The following is an 18274-nucleotide window of genomic DNA, read 5'->3' as shown; positions in this document are numbered from 1 at the left end:
CTCAAGTTTATACGTTGATCAAAACTAGCATTAGTACTCGGGTTAACACTCTCGTTAAAGCTAACACGAACATCTTTATTTGTACACCAAATATCATTCAATAATTCAGGAATCGTAACTGTTTCGCTACACATAATTATTTTTTGCAAAATGCTTATGAAAAAAAATTTTTCGCGGACGCTTTGGCATGAGAAAAATTTGGTACAAAAACATTTTGCTGAATCGCTACACAGACATTCGGCATGCTACTGTCTTTTTTGTTTACGCTCTAATCAATAATCTCATTAGAATGTTTTCCTAAGTTTTTTTATATTTTACTTGTTTTTGTTAGCTTTTCTTGTGTTTTCTGAATATATTTTCGTGGTGTTCATAAGATTATTAGCTTTTTGGCTGGCTTTAGTTTTTTTTTAATCCAGTATGTTTTTTAACTTTTCAAGCTTTGTTAAAATTGTTTTTAAGCCAAATTGTGCTATGCTAAAATTGGTATATGCGGAAGAGTTTTATGCCCTTATGTTCTTATTCCGAAATGTACGTATATCATGCGGCTTCCCTGCGTAGATGTTACTAAAAGCATTTTCAACGAAAAGGTTGATTTCAGTATTCTTAATGAAAAAAACGAAGATAAAAAAGAAATGAAGACATTTTCAATGCGAAAGTTTATTTGAGTTATAGTTCCGAAGAAGATTTGCAGAAAAGATCGAGAGTCAGTTTGTCGAAAGGGGTTAAGCTAAAGCCGAACAAAACAGTTGATTCGTCTGTTGACCGTATTTTTAACCAGAGTCTTAACCAGAGTGCTGTTTTTAGTTTATAACCGAGTATAAACCTTAGTAATCTTGTTAGTCCAGATCAAAGTCTTAACCCGAGTGCACACATTAGTATCGTCAAAAGTTTTACTTGACTGGAGGTTGTAAGTTGGATTTGGGTTTTCAAGCTCATTTTGGAATTTCTGACTTTTATTTTGTGCGGGCGCGATTTGCAATGTCCGTTTAATTGGTTTGGAAAAGAACCGTCAGGGATAAATTTTGATTGCGTAGCATAACTTTTATAAATACTGTGCGTTAATGTATAAATATAATGGTTGCCTTGTATAAATTGTTTACTCGTGAAATATTATAGCACAGTAATGGTAAAATAAACATTCAATAAACATTTATATGAAGTAGTGCAACAGTGAATGCAAATTTGTGGCTCAGTGTATAAGTTTCGCTGTACACATGAAGGTTCCTCACACTTAAATAAGAACTAATCTGAAAATTCGCATTTACAATTATAATTCAAAAATTTGATTAAGCAGTCGGCGATGCTATTATTTGTTGAGATCCGAAATAAAAAACTTTGATTTTACCTTGTTGCATCACTAACATAGACGCGGCACAGCTACAATTTCCAATGGATTTCATGCGAGAGTGGAATTGTAATTGCTGTACTGAGCACGAGACGTTAAGTGCACAGAATGAACCGAATTAGGTGAATAACTCAGATCCCAACCCTCCAGCAGGATTGGATCAGAGCACAGACACGCGTAAAAACTGTTGACTGTGAGTCTGCGATTTGATGCAGCCAGAAATCAGAGAAATGGCCGGGAAATGCGCGTAGATCATCGAATCCAATACGAATCGGGTATGCTTTGTTTGACTCGACTCCGAGTAGAGGTACTGTACGAGAGCAGAGTCAGCAGACCATACTGAGTACGGTCTGTATGGTCTGCTGTTTACTTAAAATTTTCCTTTACTGTTTACTGTCAGCCCGAAATCTTTGCTTTAACTGTTACTGTTCTCGAAAAACTTTACTGTTTATTTACTGTTTAATAATGATATTAGGCTACTGTTTACTGTTTACTGCCGGTTTACTTACTGTTACTAAGTAAAACAACATTGCCATACTCGTAGGGTATCTGCTCTCGAGTCTCGACTCTCGATCTGTCTCGTCGTGGGCCATGTCTTGTGCAACTTTGAAGGAACTCGGAATCGATCAACGAGTTTCAATTCCCATCCTTAGTCCTGCAGTACTAGTACTGTACTCAAATGCCATAGCGAATAAGTTGTTTTCGATGGTTACGATTGGCTGAAGGAAGATTTCGCAAACAACTGCTTCAATCCATGTTTTCAACAGTTTTACATAATATTATGATAATAATTACTGTTTTTTTTCATACCTGTATTTCGGAAAAATGGACAGTCATGAGTTTCGTATTCCAGATATGGGAAATGCTGTGGAAATGTTGGATGTTCTTCACAAATTGAGCGGCATCTTAGTAGAAACTGGATACAAAGATGATACCGTTGATGAATTTTGGCTGAAGTCGGTCAAGCGTCTGCTCGATCACGCTGATACCAGATCAACGGTACTTGATATCTTCAATCGGTTCCCGTTTATCACGCTCCGGAAGACTTTGTTGAACACACATAATCAGCTGTTTATTGAAACGGGTGTGGCACGGTGTTGGTTGCATACGGAGCCGATACCGAAAGATGGAAACCATACATGGATGTTGTCCGAAAACAGCATGGATTGCAAACTGATTCCGGGTGGATTTGTGCTGTTGCCGCATTGTGTTAAAGTCGAAGTTGTTGTGAATGTACAGCGGAATGTTCTTCCAAAGTAAGTTTAGAGACATTGGTGAATAAATTTATGTTTCTTGCCGATGAATGAGTCGGTGAGACGGTAAGGATTGATAAGTCAAATTGAATAGTTAATCTGTGAATTTGAATGTGATCATGAATATGTACGTGTTAAACAACATATTTAACCACAGCGTTGGATTTTACTAGTTTATTTGTAAACGATGGCAGAGATATCTCATGATTATGTGGCAGTTCCAGGAAGGAAACTGTGATTCAGATGCATGCCGACTTCAGCCGCAACGAAAGTGCTGATTCTGATCACGGGATGACTTTGCCAGGAATTGTATATTTATGGCTTCCTGACGCTTCCTCGTTTCTTGACAGTATTATTGCCAATATAACCTTCACTGATTTTGGCGAAATGCTTCCCTTGCAGTGGAAGCATGTGCTGAAAACGTATGTACTGCGTAATTACTGCGAGCTGTTGATTGTGAATCATGTAATTTTGAATTTGACGTTTTTTTGCAGGCCTACAAGAGGAAGCGCAGCGCACAACATATCCTGCTTACAGCGCAGCGACCTGGGTTCGGTGTGGTCGTCGGATTTGTGTAACACTTCCGTTTTTCTCAGAGAAAACATGGATCTCATTTCGCACGTGCAGTGCCTTTGCAGTCTTTCCAAAACCAGTCGTGAGTAGTTCGAATTATTTATATAAGAGTAATAAGACACATTTTTATGCGCTGTTCTTGTTTACAGATTTTTTTACTCTGAAACTGACCAATTACTCTTCCTAGCAGTCCGATCTGCTGACGGTCCCGTCCGGTACTGATTCAGGAATCATTGTCGCTGTAATTGTGGAGCATCGCTGTTGTTGTGGCTGTTATCGTAGTTGTTGTTTGGTGTTTTCAAAAAAACAAGGTGAGTTGTGACTTGCGGTAGGAGTTACGACTGTCGATGATTTCAGTATTAGCAGCACATTCAAGAAAAGAATTTTCATGCACAACAAACAATTAATACTGCAGTAGAGTTGGTACTCTGATCACTACTGTAGTGGTCATACCTCATAAAACTTTGAAAAAATAATATGTAAGTACCGTATTATGCGTATTAATCATCTGTTTATTTACATTGGCCGTATAATTATGCTAAAATGAATGGGGTCTTTAACTAATGAGATTTAAGCGTTATACCTCGTATGATAACACTTTTGTTAAATTTGTTAAATGAGAGACTTTATATAGATATCTGTATGAGTATCACACGTGATTTTCCACCTGATTTTTAATATACTACTACCACCCACGCAGTATGCAGTAGCAGCAACTATTAAAATCACAGAGTAATATACAGAACCAACACATTTTCCGCATATGTGAAACAACGGAAGTGTATTTCATAGTGAGAAGAAGCGGAATAGAGTTACGTGTGCAGACTGCCAGTTCTCAGTGGACTTTCCAATAAAGTTATCTCTGCTTGCAGATTTTGTCCTGTATGACGGCAGTGAAGAAGCGTACATCCGACTTCGTGCGAGTTCATTTCGGTCTGCCGGAAGTTCCCAGTTCGGAGCATCAGCTGGAGATGTCCATGTTGCCCGAAAACCGTACATCTTCGCAGGCAGCAGCGCATCCGGGTGAAACCGCAGCTTTGATGAATGATGTTGAGCGTCGTCCAGTTGAAGGACATGAAGTGTAAAAGCCGCTTTTTTCCTTTTTCGTTCTACGTTATGCTTTGGTTTCAGTCCTTTCAATCGTTTTAACATTTACGGGAGTTACTTCGGACTGATCTGCCGAATGTGGGGTGGGTGTTTTATTTTGTATCTTGTTACCTGTTTTTTCCTTTTACTCTGTTGTTATTGTTGTTTGTTGCGCAAGTCTTAATGGATCTTTGGGACTGATCAGTGCGCTGACTGCAGTTTTATACCGTAATGAAATATCCTTTTCTTGATCAACACGAGTTATAATGATCTGGTTTCTCGTCGGTTCTATCGATTTCGTTTCCTAACATTGGAATGCGTAATAGTTGTAGCACGGTGCAAAATAATACTGTGCCGCGGTACCGTGGTTGTAGTGGCTTCCTTTTGTAATAAATAAGGAATGACCGTAAGCATTTTATCACCGTCTTACGATATAATTAACCTCCATAATTCTTAAATCAGCCGCATCCTATGCAGAATGGTAAAATCTACGGCATCTTTCCTAAATTGTACTCGTAAATTAATAAGAATACGAATGCTCGAACTAGGAGATTACGAAACATGACAAATTACTGTTGCCACAAGAAAACCATAAACTGCGTTTATTATGGCACAAATTTCTGAATTACACAACACTCTTATTGGATCGCAAATGTCGCATATGAACTTTGTGCACTATAATAGACACTCGGTACATACTGTGACATTTACACACAGTAGAAGTTTATTACAGTATAGCACTGTAATAAACACCGTAGTTTTTGCTGATAACATTTTCAAGTCTATCGGTTTTCCTGAAGATTAGAATTGAGTTTCTCGAGTTCATATTCATGTAAGAAATGATTAAAATTCCATGAAAATAATATTTCTTGCAGTTAACAAGTAAGTAAACATCCAGTTCGTGTGCATAGAGTAGTATCATGGTCCATGGACGGTTGCAAATTTTGCAGTGCGATTCCGGTTTGTGTTGGTGCATGGTGCTCAGCCTAATATATAAATATAATGTTTTATATACAAAGTTACAAACTTCTCTTATTGTGCCACCGCACTTTGCTCACTCCAGCATTTTCGTCGAAAATCGTACGCTAATATTTCCGTTATCGTTGGTTAGCTTATCAACAATCAATCAGATATCAGCAGCGTTTAGATTTTGTTATCTTTGCCATGTAGTGAGGATTTCTCTGATACCATTCCATAAAAATCTTTAATCGGTGGTTAAGGCAGTCGTTGCGACAAGTCGTAAGCCGTGCTGCTTTCAACGTGGTTTCCATTGTTCGGATACTGGTTTGCCATCGTGAGAGCGCGAAACATCATTGTGTTTTTGGTTTTACACGGAGCACCTGGACCTCCGAACCTATAATTGGCGTGTGTGGAGTCTGTGTTCCTCTTGCAGATAATACTCCGAGAGACCTGCTTGAACCGACCGGATTTTTTGGATACAGCGATTTACCTTGGCAGTGAAACGGTGTGAGCTGAAATCAGTAACTTATCATTTGTTTTTGTAAACGTATGCTATAGCATTATCTTGGTCGTTTGGTAATGTGCTTGTTCTGTTTGCAACTTTGCAGTGAAAATCACTTGGTTAAATCTTGATTTTTGCCTTCTTTCGAGCATCCAATACAAATTGTGTACCAGTAGCAGGTAGTTGTAATCTTAGTAATCATGAAACAACTCATTTCTCTGCATAAAACAACAAGACACCGCGATTGAGTTATCCTAAATGAAAATTTAATAAATTAGGTGAGCATTAAGTTGTGATAATTCAGTTTTTTCAGTGTTATGTCATATTGCAGATGTTTCGATTGGTTTGTTTTTCTTTTTATTACTTACGCATTGCCTACTGATCCACCTGTTGATATGATCATGAATTACTTTGTACATATGTTGTCATATTTACTGGCGTTGCATGGTTGAGTGCGTAATTCCAGTTGCGATAAACAAATGCCCTATTTCATATTTTATCGATCTGTTTCAGAATTTCTTCACCACGAGGAACATTAGGAATTTAACATCCGTTTTTTGGAACAGAACAGCATTTTCGCAAACCAGGGAAAGAACAATGGCTAGTCAGCCGGCAAAGGCACCACTAACGAAAGCAGAAACACTAGAACTCCGACAAAAGCATGTCAGGTAAGATTGTTGACTCTGTTATCATAGCGTTTTTCGGCGGTGAATTGTAAGTTTTACTGTGATTAAAATACCAGCTGTCCTTCGTTTGCAGTAATGCGTTGACTTTGTTCTTCCGCGAAAATCCCCTGAAAATTGTCCGCGCCAGTGGACAGTACATGTACGATGAGAACGGGACAGAATTCTTGGACTGCATTAACAATGTCGCTCATGGTAAGTGTTGCAATCAGTGCGAATATTTTGTTACGTATTTTATTACCAGCACTGTCCGCCGGTGTTTGTCTGTCTTGAATATGTTCCATGTTTGCAGTTGGTCACTGTCATCCGCGTGTGGTGCAAGCCACTTCCGCTCAGCTTGCTCTGCAGTGCACAAATTCGCGCTATCTGCACGATAATTTGGTGCTGTGTGCCCAGCGAATTGTGAAGACTATGCCGAAGGAATTGAGCCATGTTTTCTTCGTTAATTCGGGCACGGAAGCCAATGATTTAGCCGTTAGACTGGCACGCCATTACACCAAAAATAAGGACTGTATTATCCTTGACCAGTAAGTCCGCACTACTCACGTTATTGTTGACGTTCGTTGAAAGCTAGCTGTTTGTATTTCAACTTTGTTAAAAAATAAGTTATTTGTGAAGGAATTATTATTTTCATATGGGGTTGGTTAAGTTTTGTCGCACTATTACTGTATTGTAATCCGATATTCACTGCATATTTGCAGCGCTTACCATGGAACATCCGTTACCATTAACGATTTGAGTCCTCACAAATTTCATCACATTAAAAACTACAAGTTGAAGCGCTGGGTGCATGTAGCGAGCCAACCTGATCCCTACCGAGGAATCTATCGTAGTCCGGAGTACACTGATAAACAGCTCGGTCAGCTGTACGCCAAAGAAGTAGCCGAAATAACCCAGCAGATTACGGATTCGGGTCGCGGTGCATGTCTGTTCTTGGCGGAATCCCAACAAAGTTGCGCTGGACAAATTCTTTTGCCGCAGGGATATTTGAAGCCGGTCTACGAGTATGTTACTCTGAACTTTCATGACTGAAAAATTTTGTAATAGAATAAAAATAAGGTGTAATAATAGCTTATAATATTTTCTGTTGGGGTGATAATTATTTTTGTTCAGCATAATATTAGCTGTAATAAAAATGTTGATCAAAAACTAGCAATCGGCGCAGGCTGTCGAAATATCGAAAACAGGTCTTATGCGTGTGTTCATATTTGGTTCGTAGGGCAGTTCGAGCGGCTGGTGGACTGTGTTTGGCCGACGAAGTCCAGACGGGATTCGGACGGATGGGAACGCATTACTGGGCCTTTGAAGAACAGGGTGTAGTGCCCGATTTTGTAACCATCGGTAAATCCATGGGCAATGGATTTCCTGTGGCTGCTTTAGTCACCAGGGCGGAAATTGCTAATGTTTTTCTGGATGCTGGCATCGAATTCTTTAATACGGTGAGGGGATTGTTAACCTTCTACGGCTCATATGTCTGGTTGTGTTTCTATGCCAGCTGGTTTGCAGTACGGAGGTAATGCTGCTGCATGCGCCACTGCTATGGCGGTAATGGATGTCGTGGAAGATGAACGTTTAATGCAGCATGCTAAAGAAGTTGGAGATTACTTGCTAGACAGATTGTCAGTTTTGAAGGAGAAGCACGCCGCTGTGGGAGATGTGAGGTGTGTTTTTATCAGTATTCTTCATATTTTGCTCTCGCGACGTGGAGAGATAAATGATGTTTGTTATGAATGAACTGCATGTATGTGATAATGTGCTGGTAGTAGTTTTACCATTGCAGGCCTTACATATCATAATTAGATTTCAGTTTTAACAATTTTTATCGGTGTACTTGCTTTGGAATCATTTGACGTTCGCTTGCATATACCCTGAACCCTTGCATATAACCTTGAGTTTTTTTGCAGAGGAAAAGGTTTGTTCTTGGGGATTGAGATTGTTAAAGATCGGAAAAACAGAATTCCAGACACCGAAACTGCAAAGATAATTATTTCAGAGTAAGTAGCTTTAATGGGGAATTGATGACTGAAGGAAATTCAAAAGGAAGGAAATTCTTAACATTTTTATTTTGTAGCCTGCGACATAAGAACGTCATTCTGAGTGTGGAAGGTCCGAAGGATAACGTGATTAAAATCAAGCCACCGATGTGTTTTAGTAAAACAGACGCGGACAGATTAATTGCACTTTTAGATGAAAGTCTGGGGAAATTGCCGGCTGTTTGAACATCAACATACTTGTCTGAGTTGGCAATGTTTTTGTGGCTACCGAATGCAGCAGTCATTTGTAAATTGTGAATTTAGTTTAGTGACCAGATTGTATTCGATTATTTTGCTCATTTACAACGGTTGCTCATTTTTTACAAAATGGATTTTCTTAGGTGGTGTTTTTAGGTGGTGTTTTTAGCAGTCATTGTACGTTTAATGAAAAGTGTAACGATGATAATTCACCGTAATTGATTCTGGTATGTCGTTGTAACGGTTTAACAATTAAAATCCGTTATTGCTGCGCTTTATTCATTTTTAGCAGGATTTAGTGATTATAAACCGATATGCACATATTTTCGATTTCCGGTATGTGTCCAGAACTCCAGATTATCGTATCGAAAATTATCGTATTGTACATTTGATGATTTGAACATCAAAAGTGCACCAGTACGATCTGTGCGAGGACAATAGGCACTTGAAGCAGTGAGATTTTAGCAAACATACATACAAAGTACACTCAACACAGTAAAACAATAAAAAACATTTTTACACTTAGTAAAAAACTAACTATGTCCTTAAAATAAACTACCAAAGCTAACGACGTAAGTCAACACAATTAGCGAAGAAGATCCAATACAATCTCTCTGTTTCGCTCTATCTTCAATTTCAGATCATCCATGTCTATCATGTGTTTTATCACTTCGGGAACTTTCAACTGGTGAACCAATGACGAAAACTCTACATCAGCGAATTCGCTATCCGCAAGCACTTTCCTCAGTCTGATCAAACAGATATGCTTGAGACGCTGCACCGGGGAATGAACACACGGCGACTGGTATTTCGCAGCCAGAAAATCAAGAACCCGTTGGCAACTTCCAAGCTTCGTTGCGCACTGCGCAGTATCATTTCCATGAGAACTTCGGCTCCACACAACGCATACGGATGCGGAGCACGAAACGTTTCGCTAAGGAAATTTCCTGTAATATATTCTGGAAAGATCAATGTTGCACCGGAGGTCAAGCACCAGAATTACAGAGAGGCAACCGTGTAAAACGAATTCAAATGCAGGGCAAGCTCGATCTGCATAGGATCCGGTCAAACGTGTGCCGTTGACATGATGAAAATGAGGCAGTGAAAGCGTTCTCCGAGACCTTGCATCATCGCTCTATGTACAGACTTGTCGTACTCTTGAAAGGTAGCTAGCTGTCCGGAGGAATCCGTTGTTTCATAGTTTTGCTTAAAAGAGTTCACAAAGTCAACCACATCATGCTCTGACTGTGCCGCACACCTGCAAAAAAAATCAAAATCGTTATGCGTACGTATTTGAATAATAACGTAATCTGCGAATAAAATTCAAATCAGCGTTACCTATTTCCACTTTTCTAAATTCTTGTTAATTTTTATATGGACGCAGTCAAATGGCGTATGACAACTAACAAACACAAACCAAATTTTGAGACATAATTAAACATCAAATACTGTATTTCCGTATCACATTTTTTTATGCCACAATAAAAAATGTACGCAAAACCAGAAACTGATAAAAAATCTACACTCAAAATCACAGACTTACTCATCTGACAGTGACCCACCAAAAAAATAATGATTTTTTTATAGTAATTACCTAATTTTTAATTATTAGAAATTTTATTTACAGAAGTATCGCTCGAAATTTCCCTTACAAAAAACTACATCCACCAGGGTATCCCGCTCTCAGAGCATCCGGCTGATAGAAAATCAGCGCCCGCGCTGACCAACAGCGTCAAGATCTCCAGATCACGATCTCCAGATCTCCAGATCACGATCACGCACAGAACCACACCAAACCTGGACCATCGATAGCGTTCACGTCCGCCCCACATCGCAACAACATACGGACCATCTGCGCGTTTCCCAGCTGCACCGCCGTCGTCAGACATGTCTCCCCGTCTAAATCGTTGGCGTTAACATAGACGTCGTTGATAGGTGCACCCTTCTCCAAGAGGAATTCCGCTTCGCGCAGCTGGTCATGCAATACCGCCCTGTATAGCGGACTATTGCCGTCGCTGTCTCTGCAGGCAATATCCGCACCGTTCAGCAGCAGGGTATCCAGGACGGCCAGATTGACATCCGTTCCCGTTAATTCTTCGTACTCCAGCGCATCCGGACCAGCAGCCTGTAAGAGCAGGGTATTCAGGCCCTCCGGGGATAAGTGGCCGTATCCCAGTGTATCTAAGTCCATCAATAAATTTCGCAGTCGAATTTCCTGTCACCTAATCGATACAAATAATCTAAATCTTCCCAATAAACCAAATAATCCTTATAATCAGCCACTTTCATTTCGAACTTATTATTATTACTTTATACTTATATTCATTCAAACCTGGAAATCTTTCTTTCTTGAATTCACAGCACGGATAATTCTTATTCTAATCGATATCACTTTAATACAAAGTCACTTACTAGCTAACACTGATGACAGCTTCAAACTCGAAACGGATTAAACTGTCAATTAAAAATGGCAAAATGTATGAAAATTGAAAAATACAGTGAGCGCCTATTTACACTAATCGTCAGCCAAAAATAAAAGTGGATCAACATCGATATTCCGAGTTTAACACACTCACAGTTTAACAGTAAGTTCGGGAAACTTCAACTTATCCATTTGTAGTGCATAGATCTTCACATCGGGAAAATTATTCTCATTAAGCGGAAACGGATATTCTGGAAAATCTGCTGATAGAGGGGCAGGCATGTACGGCAGACGAAACACACTCGGATCAGAATCGAGAACGAAGATGATTTCGGCGTGTTTGATTGGGATTCCTAAGATTCTTAATGTATCCCCAAAGTTGAGAAAATAATCCGGTTTGAAAATGTGTGTATGACTCTGAACCGTAACTTGAAAAAAGCGAATCACTCCTTTCTGCTCATTAAGATGAACCGCATCGAAGCCTCCCTGTTGTTTACTCTTTGGCTTTATCCAGTAAGATTCTCCGCTTTCACCCCATAAATTCTTATTCTCTCCGACATCCTCCAAATCGTATATCCCTCCAAATTCTTCGCAGTCGGCTTTGAAAACTTTACCAGGCAGTTCGTCTTTCAGGATAACGTTGCCAATGGCATCTTTTAGGCGTAGTTGTCCAAATTTAATGCTGGCGAAAAATTTGCACTCAAAAATATATCCTTCAGGCGATGCAAAATAAAAGTCATTCAAGCCGTTATTGAAGTCAAAATTGTATATACAGAAAAGAAGAATGATCACTACAAAAACAAAGCACTTATAGTACTTACCGCGCCCAGAGAGGTGGCCTATATATTTTTGCAGCCTGTCCAACACGGCTGGTCCGCGCTCCATACTTAACACTTCCACGGCATAAGAGCTAACAATCGAACGGAATCCGGAACTGCAATCGAAGACCAGGCGGTTCCGTATATCATCGTTCGTTTTCCCAACTCCCGTGTTTAGATAATCGCAAAGTTCGTCAACGGATTTAACAGAATTCACTGCGCTGGCAATGTCATACTTAATCTGATTCACGCTCCTGTAAAAAGTATAACGCCAGCTGTGGCCTGCAAAGTGCCACTTCTCTTTGACTAGTCGCTTGCCATTTGCCACATTCATCTTTAATTCAAATTTTTCATCCAGATCAATTTCAGGAAATCGCTGATCCATGTCGAAGCGGCGTTGATAATAAAGTAGAGCTCCCTCCTTGGTCACTTTCGCTTTCTCGCTTGGGCGATATTTAAAATCGTCCAGCAGCATGTCCCAAACGGACGCAAGGAACGTTTCCTTTGAAACGGCGGTATTATATTCGTCCAAGGTAGGAGCGAGCAAAGTTAAAGGAAAAAATTCCGCGCGCTCGAATACTTTAGACGCAGCTAATGACGAAGCAACAAGGCAGCGATTATTCTCGTGCGATTCAGTAAACGGAACCAGCGAGTCCATTATAGAATTTAATCCGTCCACCTTATCTGTTAGCCCATCCATGACAATAACTTGGGGTTGGATTTGTATTTGATGTTCCAGAAATTCAACAAAATCTCTCTTGCGAACACGCAGATATAAAACTTTTCCCAGAACGCCTTTTTGAAACTTCACAATGTATACAGGTCCACCAATAGGAAAATGCATCCAAGTGATGTCGTGCTCTGGAATCATCTTTATTGCACTGATTAACGCTGCGGAAGATTTGCCGATCCCTGGTGAACCAGCCAGCAGCAGGGTCCTGTCTGGCCATTCGACGATACGGTCAACAACGCGATTAAAGTAGTCGCTATTGTGGACGTAAACTTCCGTAACATTCGGCAGTTTTCGTAGGTTGTCCAAATGCAAACCAGTTAAATCATAGAGTTCGCGAAGAATGCAGTATGTCATTTCGTCGCTATTATATCGGAGAATTGGATGCGCGAAAGTATGCTGTTTCCAAACACCTACAAATAAATCAAACCGTCGGTGGCGAAATTTATTACTGAATTAGTCAAATGACAAAATATTAACTTGCCTTCCTGAACAGATGAATCTCGATTATTCTCAGTCTTCCTGCTGATATCCGCACCATGTGTCCCCGGTGCAAAGCTTCGTAAGCCACAATGGAAGTGACGGTGCTGGTATGCACTGCGCAATCGATGGCAGGATTCCTTGGAAAAAGGGAGACCGTATCCACGCAGGGTTTTTGGAGGTAGCGGAATTCGTGGAAGAAACACGAAAGTTTTCAAATCGTCAGGGAAGATATCATGCGCCGACGCCGTCGTGCAAGCGAATCTTGCCATTTGGTAGGATGCCCGCCACAGTGCCGTCAAAGAAAACGCCGCTCCATTCCGCAATGATAACATGGTGATCTTAAGCGATACCTAATCCAGTTTTCAGCAAAATGGATAATCAACCGATACTATAAGACAGTTTCAACACAAATATTGATCTTTCATCTAACAATGTAAGAAACACACGATATCACAAAATTCAGAATTTCAAATACTTACTCTAACTCGTATCACAAAATTTAAAATTTTCTATGTTCAAACAACTCTGATATGAGCGACCGCCATGTTACGACAGTCACTTGTCAAGTTTCATTTTTTCGTTTTTGTCTGTTTTCGTTTTTGATTTACGTTTTTAGTTGAAAACGAAAGTGCACTCTATTCAAACTTAAAAGATGATAATACTGGGCAATATGTCGGCGGTTTTTACACCGGCCAACAGCCTTCATATGCTCCGCGGGATGAGAGTACTGCACGTCCTTGCCGTCTTTTCTGATTCGATCAGCTGTTGAAGGCACCCCTAACGAAACCAGAAACACTGGAACTCCGTCAGGTAATTGTACGTTAGCCTTTTTATTACGTATTGCATTTTTTTGGCGATGAATTTTTAATTTTTAACTCTATAAAATACTTTTTGGTTTGCAGTAATGCGTTGACTTACCCTTCCGCGAAATCCCCTGAAAATTGTTCGTACTAGTGGACAGTACATGCACGATGAAAATGGGACAGAATTTTTGGACTGCACTAACAATGTCGCTCATGGTAAATATTGCACTCCGTAGCGTGTTTTGCAACCCTAACTGTCCAGTGTCCAGAAATATTACGTATTTTTGTGTTGTTTAAAAGCGCCCCACTGTTGCAGTTGATCACTGTCATCCGCGTGTGGTGCAGGCCACTTCCGCTCAGTTTGCTCTGCAGTGCACAAATTCGCGTTATCTGCACGATAATTTGGTGCTGTGTGCCCAGCGAATTGTGAAGACTATGCCGAAGGAATTGAGCCATGTTTTCTTCGTTAATTCGGGCACGGAAGCCAATGATTTAGCCGTTAGACTGGCACGCCATTAAATCAAAAATAAGGACTGTATTATCCTTGACCAGTAAGTCCGCACTACTCCCATTTATTGTTGACATTCGTTGAAAGCTAGCTGTACGCAAGGAAGTAGCCGAAATAGCCCAGCGCATTACGGATTCTGGTCGCGGTGCGTGCTTGTTCTTGGCGGAATCCCAACAAAGCTGCGCTGGACAAATTCTTTGCCTCAGGGATATTTGAAGCCGGTCTACGAGTATGTCAATCTGAACTTGATGAAAAACTTGTCATGACTGAAAAAATTTGTATTAGAATAAAAATAAGGTGTAATAATACATAGCTTATTACAGTATTTTCTGTTTGGAATGATAATTATTTTTATGTAGCATAATATTAGCTGTAATAAAAATGTTGATCAAAAACTAGCAATCGGCGCAAGCTGTCGAAATATCGAAAACAGGTCTTATGCGTGTGTTCATATTTGGTTCGTAAGGCAGTTCGAGCGGCTGGTGGACTGTGTTTGGCCGACGAAGTCCAGACGGGATTCGGACGGATGGGAACGCATTACTGGGCCTTTGAAGAACAGGGTGTAGTGCCCGATTTTGTAACCATCGGTAAATCCATGGGCAATGGATTTCCTGTGGCTGCTTTAGTCACCAGGGCGGAAATTGCTAATGTTTTTCTGGATGCTGGCATCGAATTCTTTAATACGGTGAGGGGATTGTTAACCTTCTACGGCTCATATGTCTGGTTGTGTTTCTATGCCAGCTGGTTTGCAGTACGGAGGTAATGCTGCTGCATGCGCCACTGCTATGGCGGTAATGGATGTCGTGGAAGATGAACGTTTAATGCAGCATGCTAAAGAAGTTGGAGATTACTTGCTAGACAGATTGTCAGTTTTGAAGGAGAAGCACGCCGCTGTGGGAGATGTGAGGTGTGTTTTTATCCATATTTTTCATATTCGCTCTCGCGATGAGGAGAGATGAATGATGGTTGTTATGAATAAACTGCATGTATCTCATAATATACTGGCAGTATTTTTACCATTACAGGCCTTATGTACATATCATAATCACATTGCAGTTTTAACAGTTTTTATGGCTGTACTTGTTTTGGAATCAGCTGACGTTGGCTTGCATATACCCTGAATTTTTTTTTGCAGAGGAAAAGGTTTGTTCTTGGGGATTAAGATTGTTAAAGAACGAAAAAACAAAATTCCAGACACCAAAACTGCAAAGATAATTATTTCAGAGTAACTGGCTTGAATGTGGAGTTGATGAGTGAAGGAAATTCGAAAGGAAGGAAATTCTTAACATTTTTATTTTGTAGCCTGCGCCATAAGAACGTCATTTTGAGTGTGGAAGGCCCGAAGGATAACGTGATCAAAATCAAGCCACCGATGTGTTTTAGTAAAACAGACGCGGACAAATTAATTGCACTTTTTGATGAAAGCCTGGGGAAATTGTCGGCTGTTTGAACATCAACATACTTGTCTGAGTTGGCAATGTTTTTGTGGCTACCGAATGCAGCAGTCATTTGTAAATTGTGAATTTAGTTTAGTGACCAGATTGTATTCGATTATTTTGCTCATTTACAACGGTTGCTTATTTTTTACAAAATGGATTTTCTTAGGTGGTGTTTTTTGCAGTCATTGTACGTTTAATGAAAGGTGTAGCGATGGTAATTCATCGTAATTGATTCTGGTATATAGTTTGTAACGGTTCAGCAATTGAAATCCATTTTGATATGCACATATTTTCGGTTACCGGTATTTGTCCAGAACTCCAGATTATCGTATTGAAACTGTACATATGAAGATTTGAACATCACACGGGCAACAGTAAGATCTGTGCGAGCATAATAAGCACTTAAACAGTGAGATTTTAGCAAACATACACTGAACAGTGAACACAGTAAAGAATAAAAATAATTTTTACACTTAATAAAACTATGTACTTAAAACAAGCTACCATAGACCATAGCTAACGGCGTTAGTCAAGAATATCAGCGAAGAAGATCCAGTACAATCTCTCTGTTTCGCTCTATCTTCAGTTTCAGATCGTCCATGTTTATGATGTGTTTCATCGCTTCGGGAACTTTCAACTGGTGAACCAATGACGAAAAGTCTACATCAGCGAATTTGCTATCCGCAAGCACTTTCCTCAGTCTGATCAAACAGATATGCTTGAGACGCTGCACCGGGGTATGAACACACGGCGACTGGCATTTCGCAGCCAAAAAATCAAGAACCCATTGGCAACTTCCATGAGAAGCTTCGTTGCGCAGTATTATTTCCATGAGAACTTCGGCTCCACACAGCGCATACGGATGCGGGGCACGAAAAGTTTCGCTAAGGAAATTTCCTGTAATATATTCTGGAAAGATCACTGTTGCACCGGAGGTCAGGCACCAGAAATACAGAGATGCAACCGTGTAAAACGAATTCAGATGCAGGGCAAGCTCGATCTGCATCGGATCCGGCAAAACATGTGCCGTTGACATGATGAAAATTAGGCAGTGAATTCGTTCTCCGAGACCTTGCATCATCGCTCTATGCACAGATTTGTCGTACTCTTGAAATGCAGCCAGCTGTCCGGAGGAATCAGTTGTTTCATAGTTTTGTTCAAAAGAGTTCACAAAGTCAACCACATCATGCTCTGACTGTGCCGCACACCTGCAAAAACAATCAAAATCGTTATTCGCCCGTGTTTGAATAATGCTAGTTCGTCATCTCCGAATAATTTCAAATCAGCGTTATTTCCACTTTTTTAAAGGCATGTTTATTATTATATGGACGCAGTCAAATGGCGTACGATAACTAATAAACATAAAGCAAATTCAGATACATAATTATATCGTATATTTCGTATTAAATTTTTGACCACAATAAAAATGTACGCAAAAATAAAAAAACGATAAAAAAATCTGCGCTTACTTGTTTGAAAGCCGCCCAAAATAAGAAAAAATTTATATCGCTGGAAATTTCCACTTACAAAAAAACTACATCCACCAGCGTATCTCCAAGAGCATCCGGCTGAAGCAAATTAGCGCCCGCGCTGACCAACAGCGTCAAGATCTCCAGATCACGATGCAAGGCACAGAACCACACCAAACCTGGACCATCGATAGCGTTCACGTCCGCCCCACATCGCAACAACATACGGACCATCTGCGCGTTTCCCAGCTGCACCGCCGTCGTCAGACATGTCTCCCCGTCTAAATCGTTGGCGTTAACATAGACGTCGTTGATAGGTGCACCCTTCTCCAAGAGGAATTCCGCTTCGCGCAGCTGGTCATGCAATACCGCCCTGTATAGCGGACTATTGCCGTCGCTGTCTCTGCAGGCAATATCCGCACCGTTCAGCAGCAGGGTATCCAGGACGGCCAGATTGACATCCGTTCCCGTTAATTCTTCGTACTCCAGCGCATCCGGACCAGCAGCCTGTAAGAGCAGGGTATTCAGGCCCTCCGGGGATAAGTGGCCGTATCCCAGTGTATCCAAATCCAGTGTATCCACGAATGACATTGTGCTGAGCTCGTCTGCCATACGCAGCAAGATGTGCAAGGTTGTGCGTGCATCCATGGACATCTCTGGCAGATGGCGATCTCCAAAAGAATCCATGGCGAAGATGGAAACGCTCACTAGTATGTATGAGAAAGTTAGGTGTAAAGTCAGTAAAAGGAAAATCAAAACCCAGCTTGCTGCCACAAGTTCACCACGTGCTATCGGAGTTATTCCATCCTGTTTTTATTTTAGTAAAATAAAATTATAAAAATTACTTAAGTACCTATTTACCAGTCCATCTGCCGCCCGCAGGGCGCAGCGTACCAATACGTAGGTAGCGGTACAGTGCGGGAGCGATTTAGGAACGAATAGTAATTTTAGGAACGATTACGAAATTAT

General features: G+C 40.5%; 5 protein-coding genes and 1 pseudogene across 10 annotated transcripts; 3 read left to right on the top strand and 3 right to left on the bottom strand.

Annotated features, from left to right (window-relative positions):
* The first annotated feature begins 1571 nt into the window (after positions 1–1571).
* LOC129585115 (uncharacterized) lies at positions 1572–4508 on the top strand. Of its 5 annotated transcripts, XM_055477675.1 has the most exons (7): positions 1599–1620; positions 1890–2011; positions 2199–2601; positions 2817–3020; positions 3093–3253; positions 3321–3482; positions 4044–4508. In XM_055477675.1, the coding sequence occupies exons 3-6, from the start codon at positions 2201–2203 to the stop codon at positions 3356–3358; spliced, it is 804 nt and encodes a 267-aa protein (XP_055333650.1). In that variant the 5' UTR covers positions 1599–1620; positions 1890–2011; positions 2199–2200; the 3' UTR covers positions 3359–3482; positions 4044–4508. The 5 variants fall into 5 exon arrangements, with proteins under 5 accessions (XP_055333646.1, XP_055333650.1, XP_055333647.1 ...); XM_055477671.1 differs by lacking the exon at positions 1890–2011 and having other exon boundaries at positions 1572–1620; XM_055477672.1 differs by having other exon boundaries at positions 1604–1620; positions 1890–2601.
* An 840-nt stretch (positions 4509–5348) lies between these two features.
* LOC129584951 (alanine--glyoxylate aminotransferase 2-like) lies at positions 5349–8911 on the top strand. Its single transcript, XM_055477396.1, has 9 exons — positions 5349–5722; positions 6233–6387; positions 6479–6597; positions 6695–6929; positions 7104–7406; positions 7622–7841; positions 7909–8063; positions 8307–8396; positions 8474–8911. The coding sequence occupies exons 2-9, from the start codon at positions 6317–6319 to the stop codon at positions 8619–8621; spliced, it is 1341 nt and encodes a 446-aa protein (XP_055333371.1). The 5' UTR covers positions 5349–5722; positions 6233–6316; the 3' UTR covers positions 8622–8911.
* Positions 8908–10855, bottom strand: LOC129584952 (ankyrin repeat domain-containing protein 39 homolog). Its single transcript, XM_055477397.1, has 2 exons — positions 10286–10855; positions 8908–9891 (listed from the first exon to the last, which is right to left on the bottom strand). Exon 1 carries the CDS (start codon positions 10822–10824, stop codon positions 10408–10410), a length of 417 nt encoding a protein of 138 aa, XP_055333372.1. The 5' UTR covers positions 10825–10855; the 3' UTR covers positions 8908–9891; positions 10286–10407.
* LOC129584949 (uncharacterized) lies at positions 10720–13551 on the bottom strand. 2 transcript variants are annotated; one of them, XM_055477394.1, is made up of 5 exons: positions 13088–13551; positions 11877–13016; positions 11210–11768; positions 11046–11087; positions 10804–10855 (listed from the first exon to the last, which is right to left on the bottom strand). In XM_055477394.1, coding segments are annotated over exons 1-5 (2073 nt in total). In that variant the 5' UTR covers positions 13419–13551; the 3' UTR covers positions 10804–10854. The 2 variants fall into 2 exon arrangements, with proteins under 2 accessions (XP_055333370.1, XP_055333369.1); XM_055477395.1 differs by lacking the exon at positions 11046–11087 and having other exon boundaries at positions 10720–10855.
* Positions 13552–13999: 448 nt separating this feature from the next.
* Positions 14000–16065, top strand: LOC129584976 (alanine--glyoxylate aminotransferase 2-like; annotated as a pseudogene).
* Positions 16066–16105: 40 nt separating this feature from the next.
* On the bottom strand, positions 16106–18201 carry LOC129584975 (uncharacterized). The gene is made up of 2 exons (XM_055477441.1): positions 17364–18201; positions 16106–17044 (listed from the first exon to the last, which is right to left on the bottom strand). Exons 1-2 carry the CDS (start codon positions 17990–17992, stop codon positions 16375–16377), a joined length of 1299 nt encoding a protein of 432 aa, XP_055333416.1. The 5' UTR covers positions 17993–18201; the 3' UTR covers positions 16106–16374.
* Positions 18202–18274: the final 73 nt, after the last annotated feature.

This window comes from Paramacrobiotus metropolitanus, unplaced genomic scaffold (genome assembly GCF_019649055.1).
Source record: "Paramacrobiotus metropolitanus isolate TYO unplaced genomic scaffold, Prichtersi_v1.0 Parri_scaffold0000015, whole genome shotgun sequence".
Lineage (NCBI taxonomy): Eukaryota > Metazoa > Tardigrada > Eutardigrada > Parachela > Macrobiotidae > Paramacrobiotus > Paramacrobiotus metropolitanus.
The sequence above is the reverse complement of the archived record's forward strand: the minus strand, read 5'-3'. Positions and strand labels throughout refer to the sequence as shown.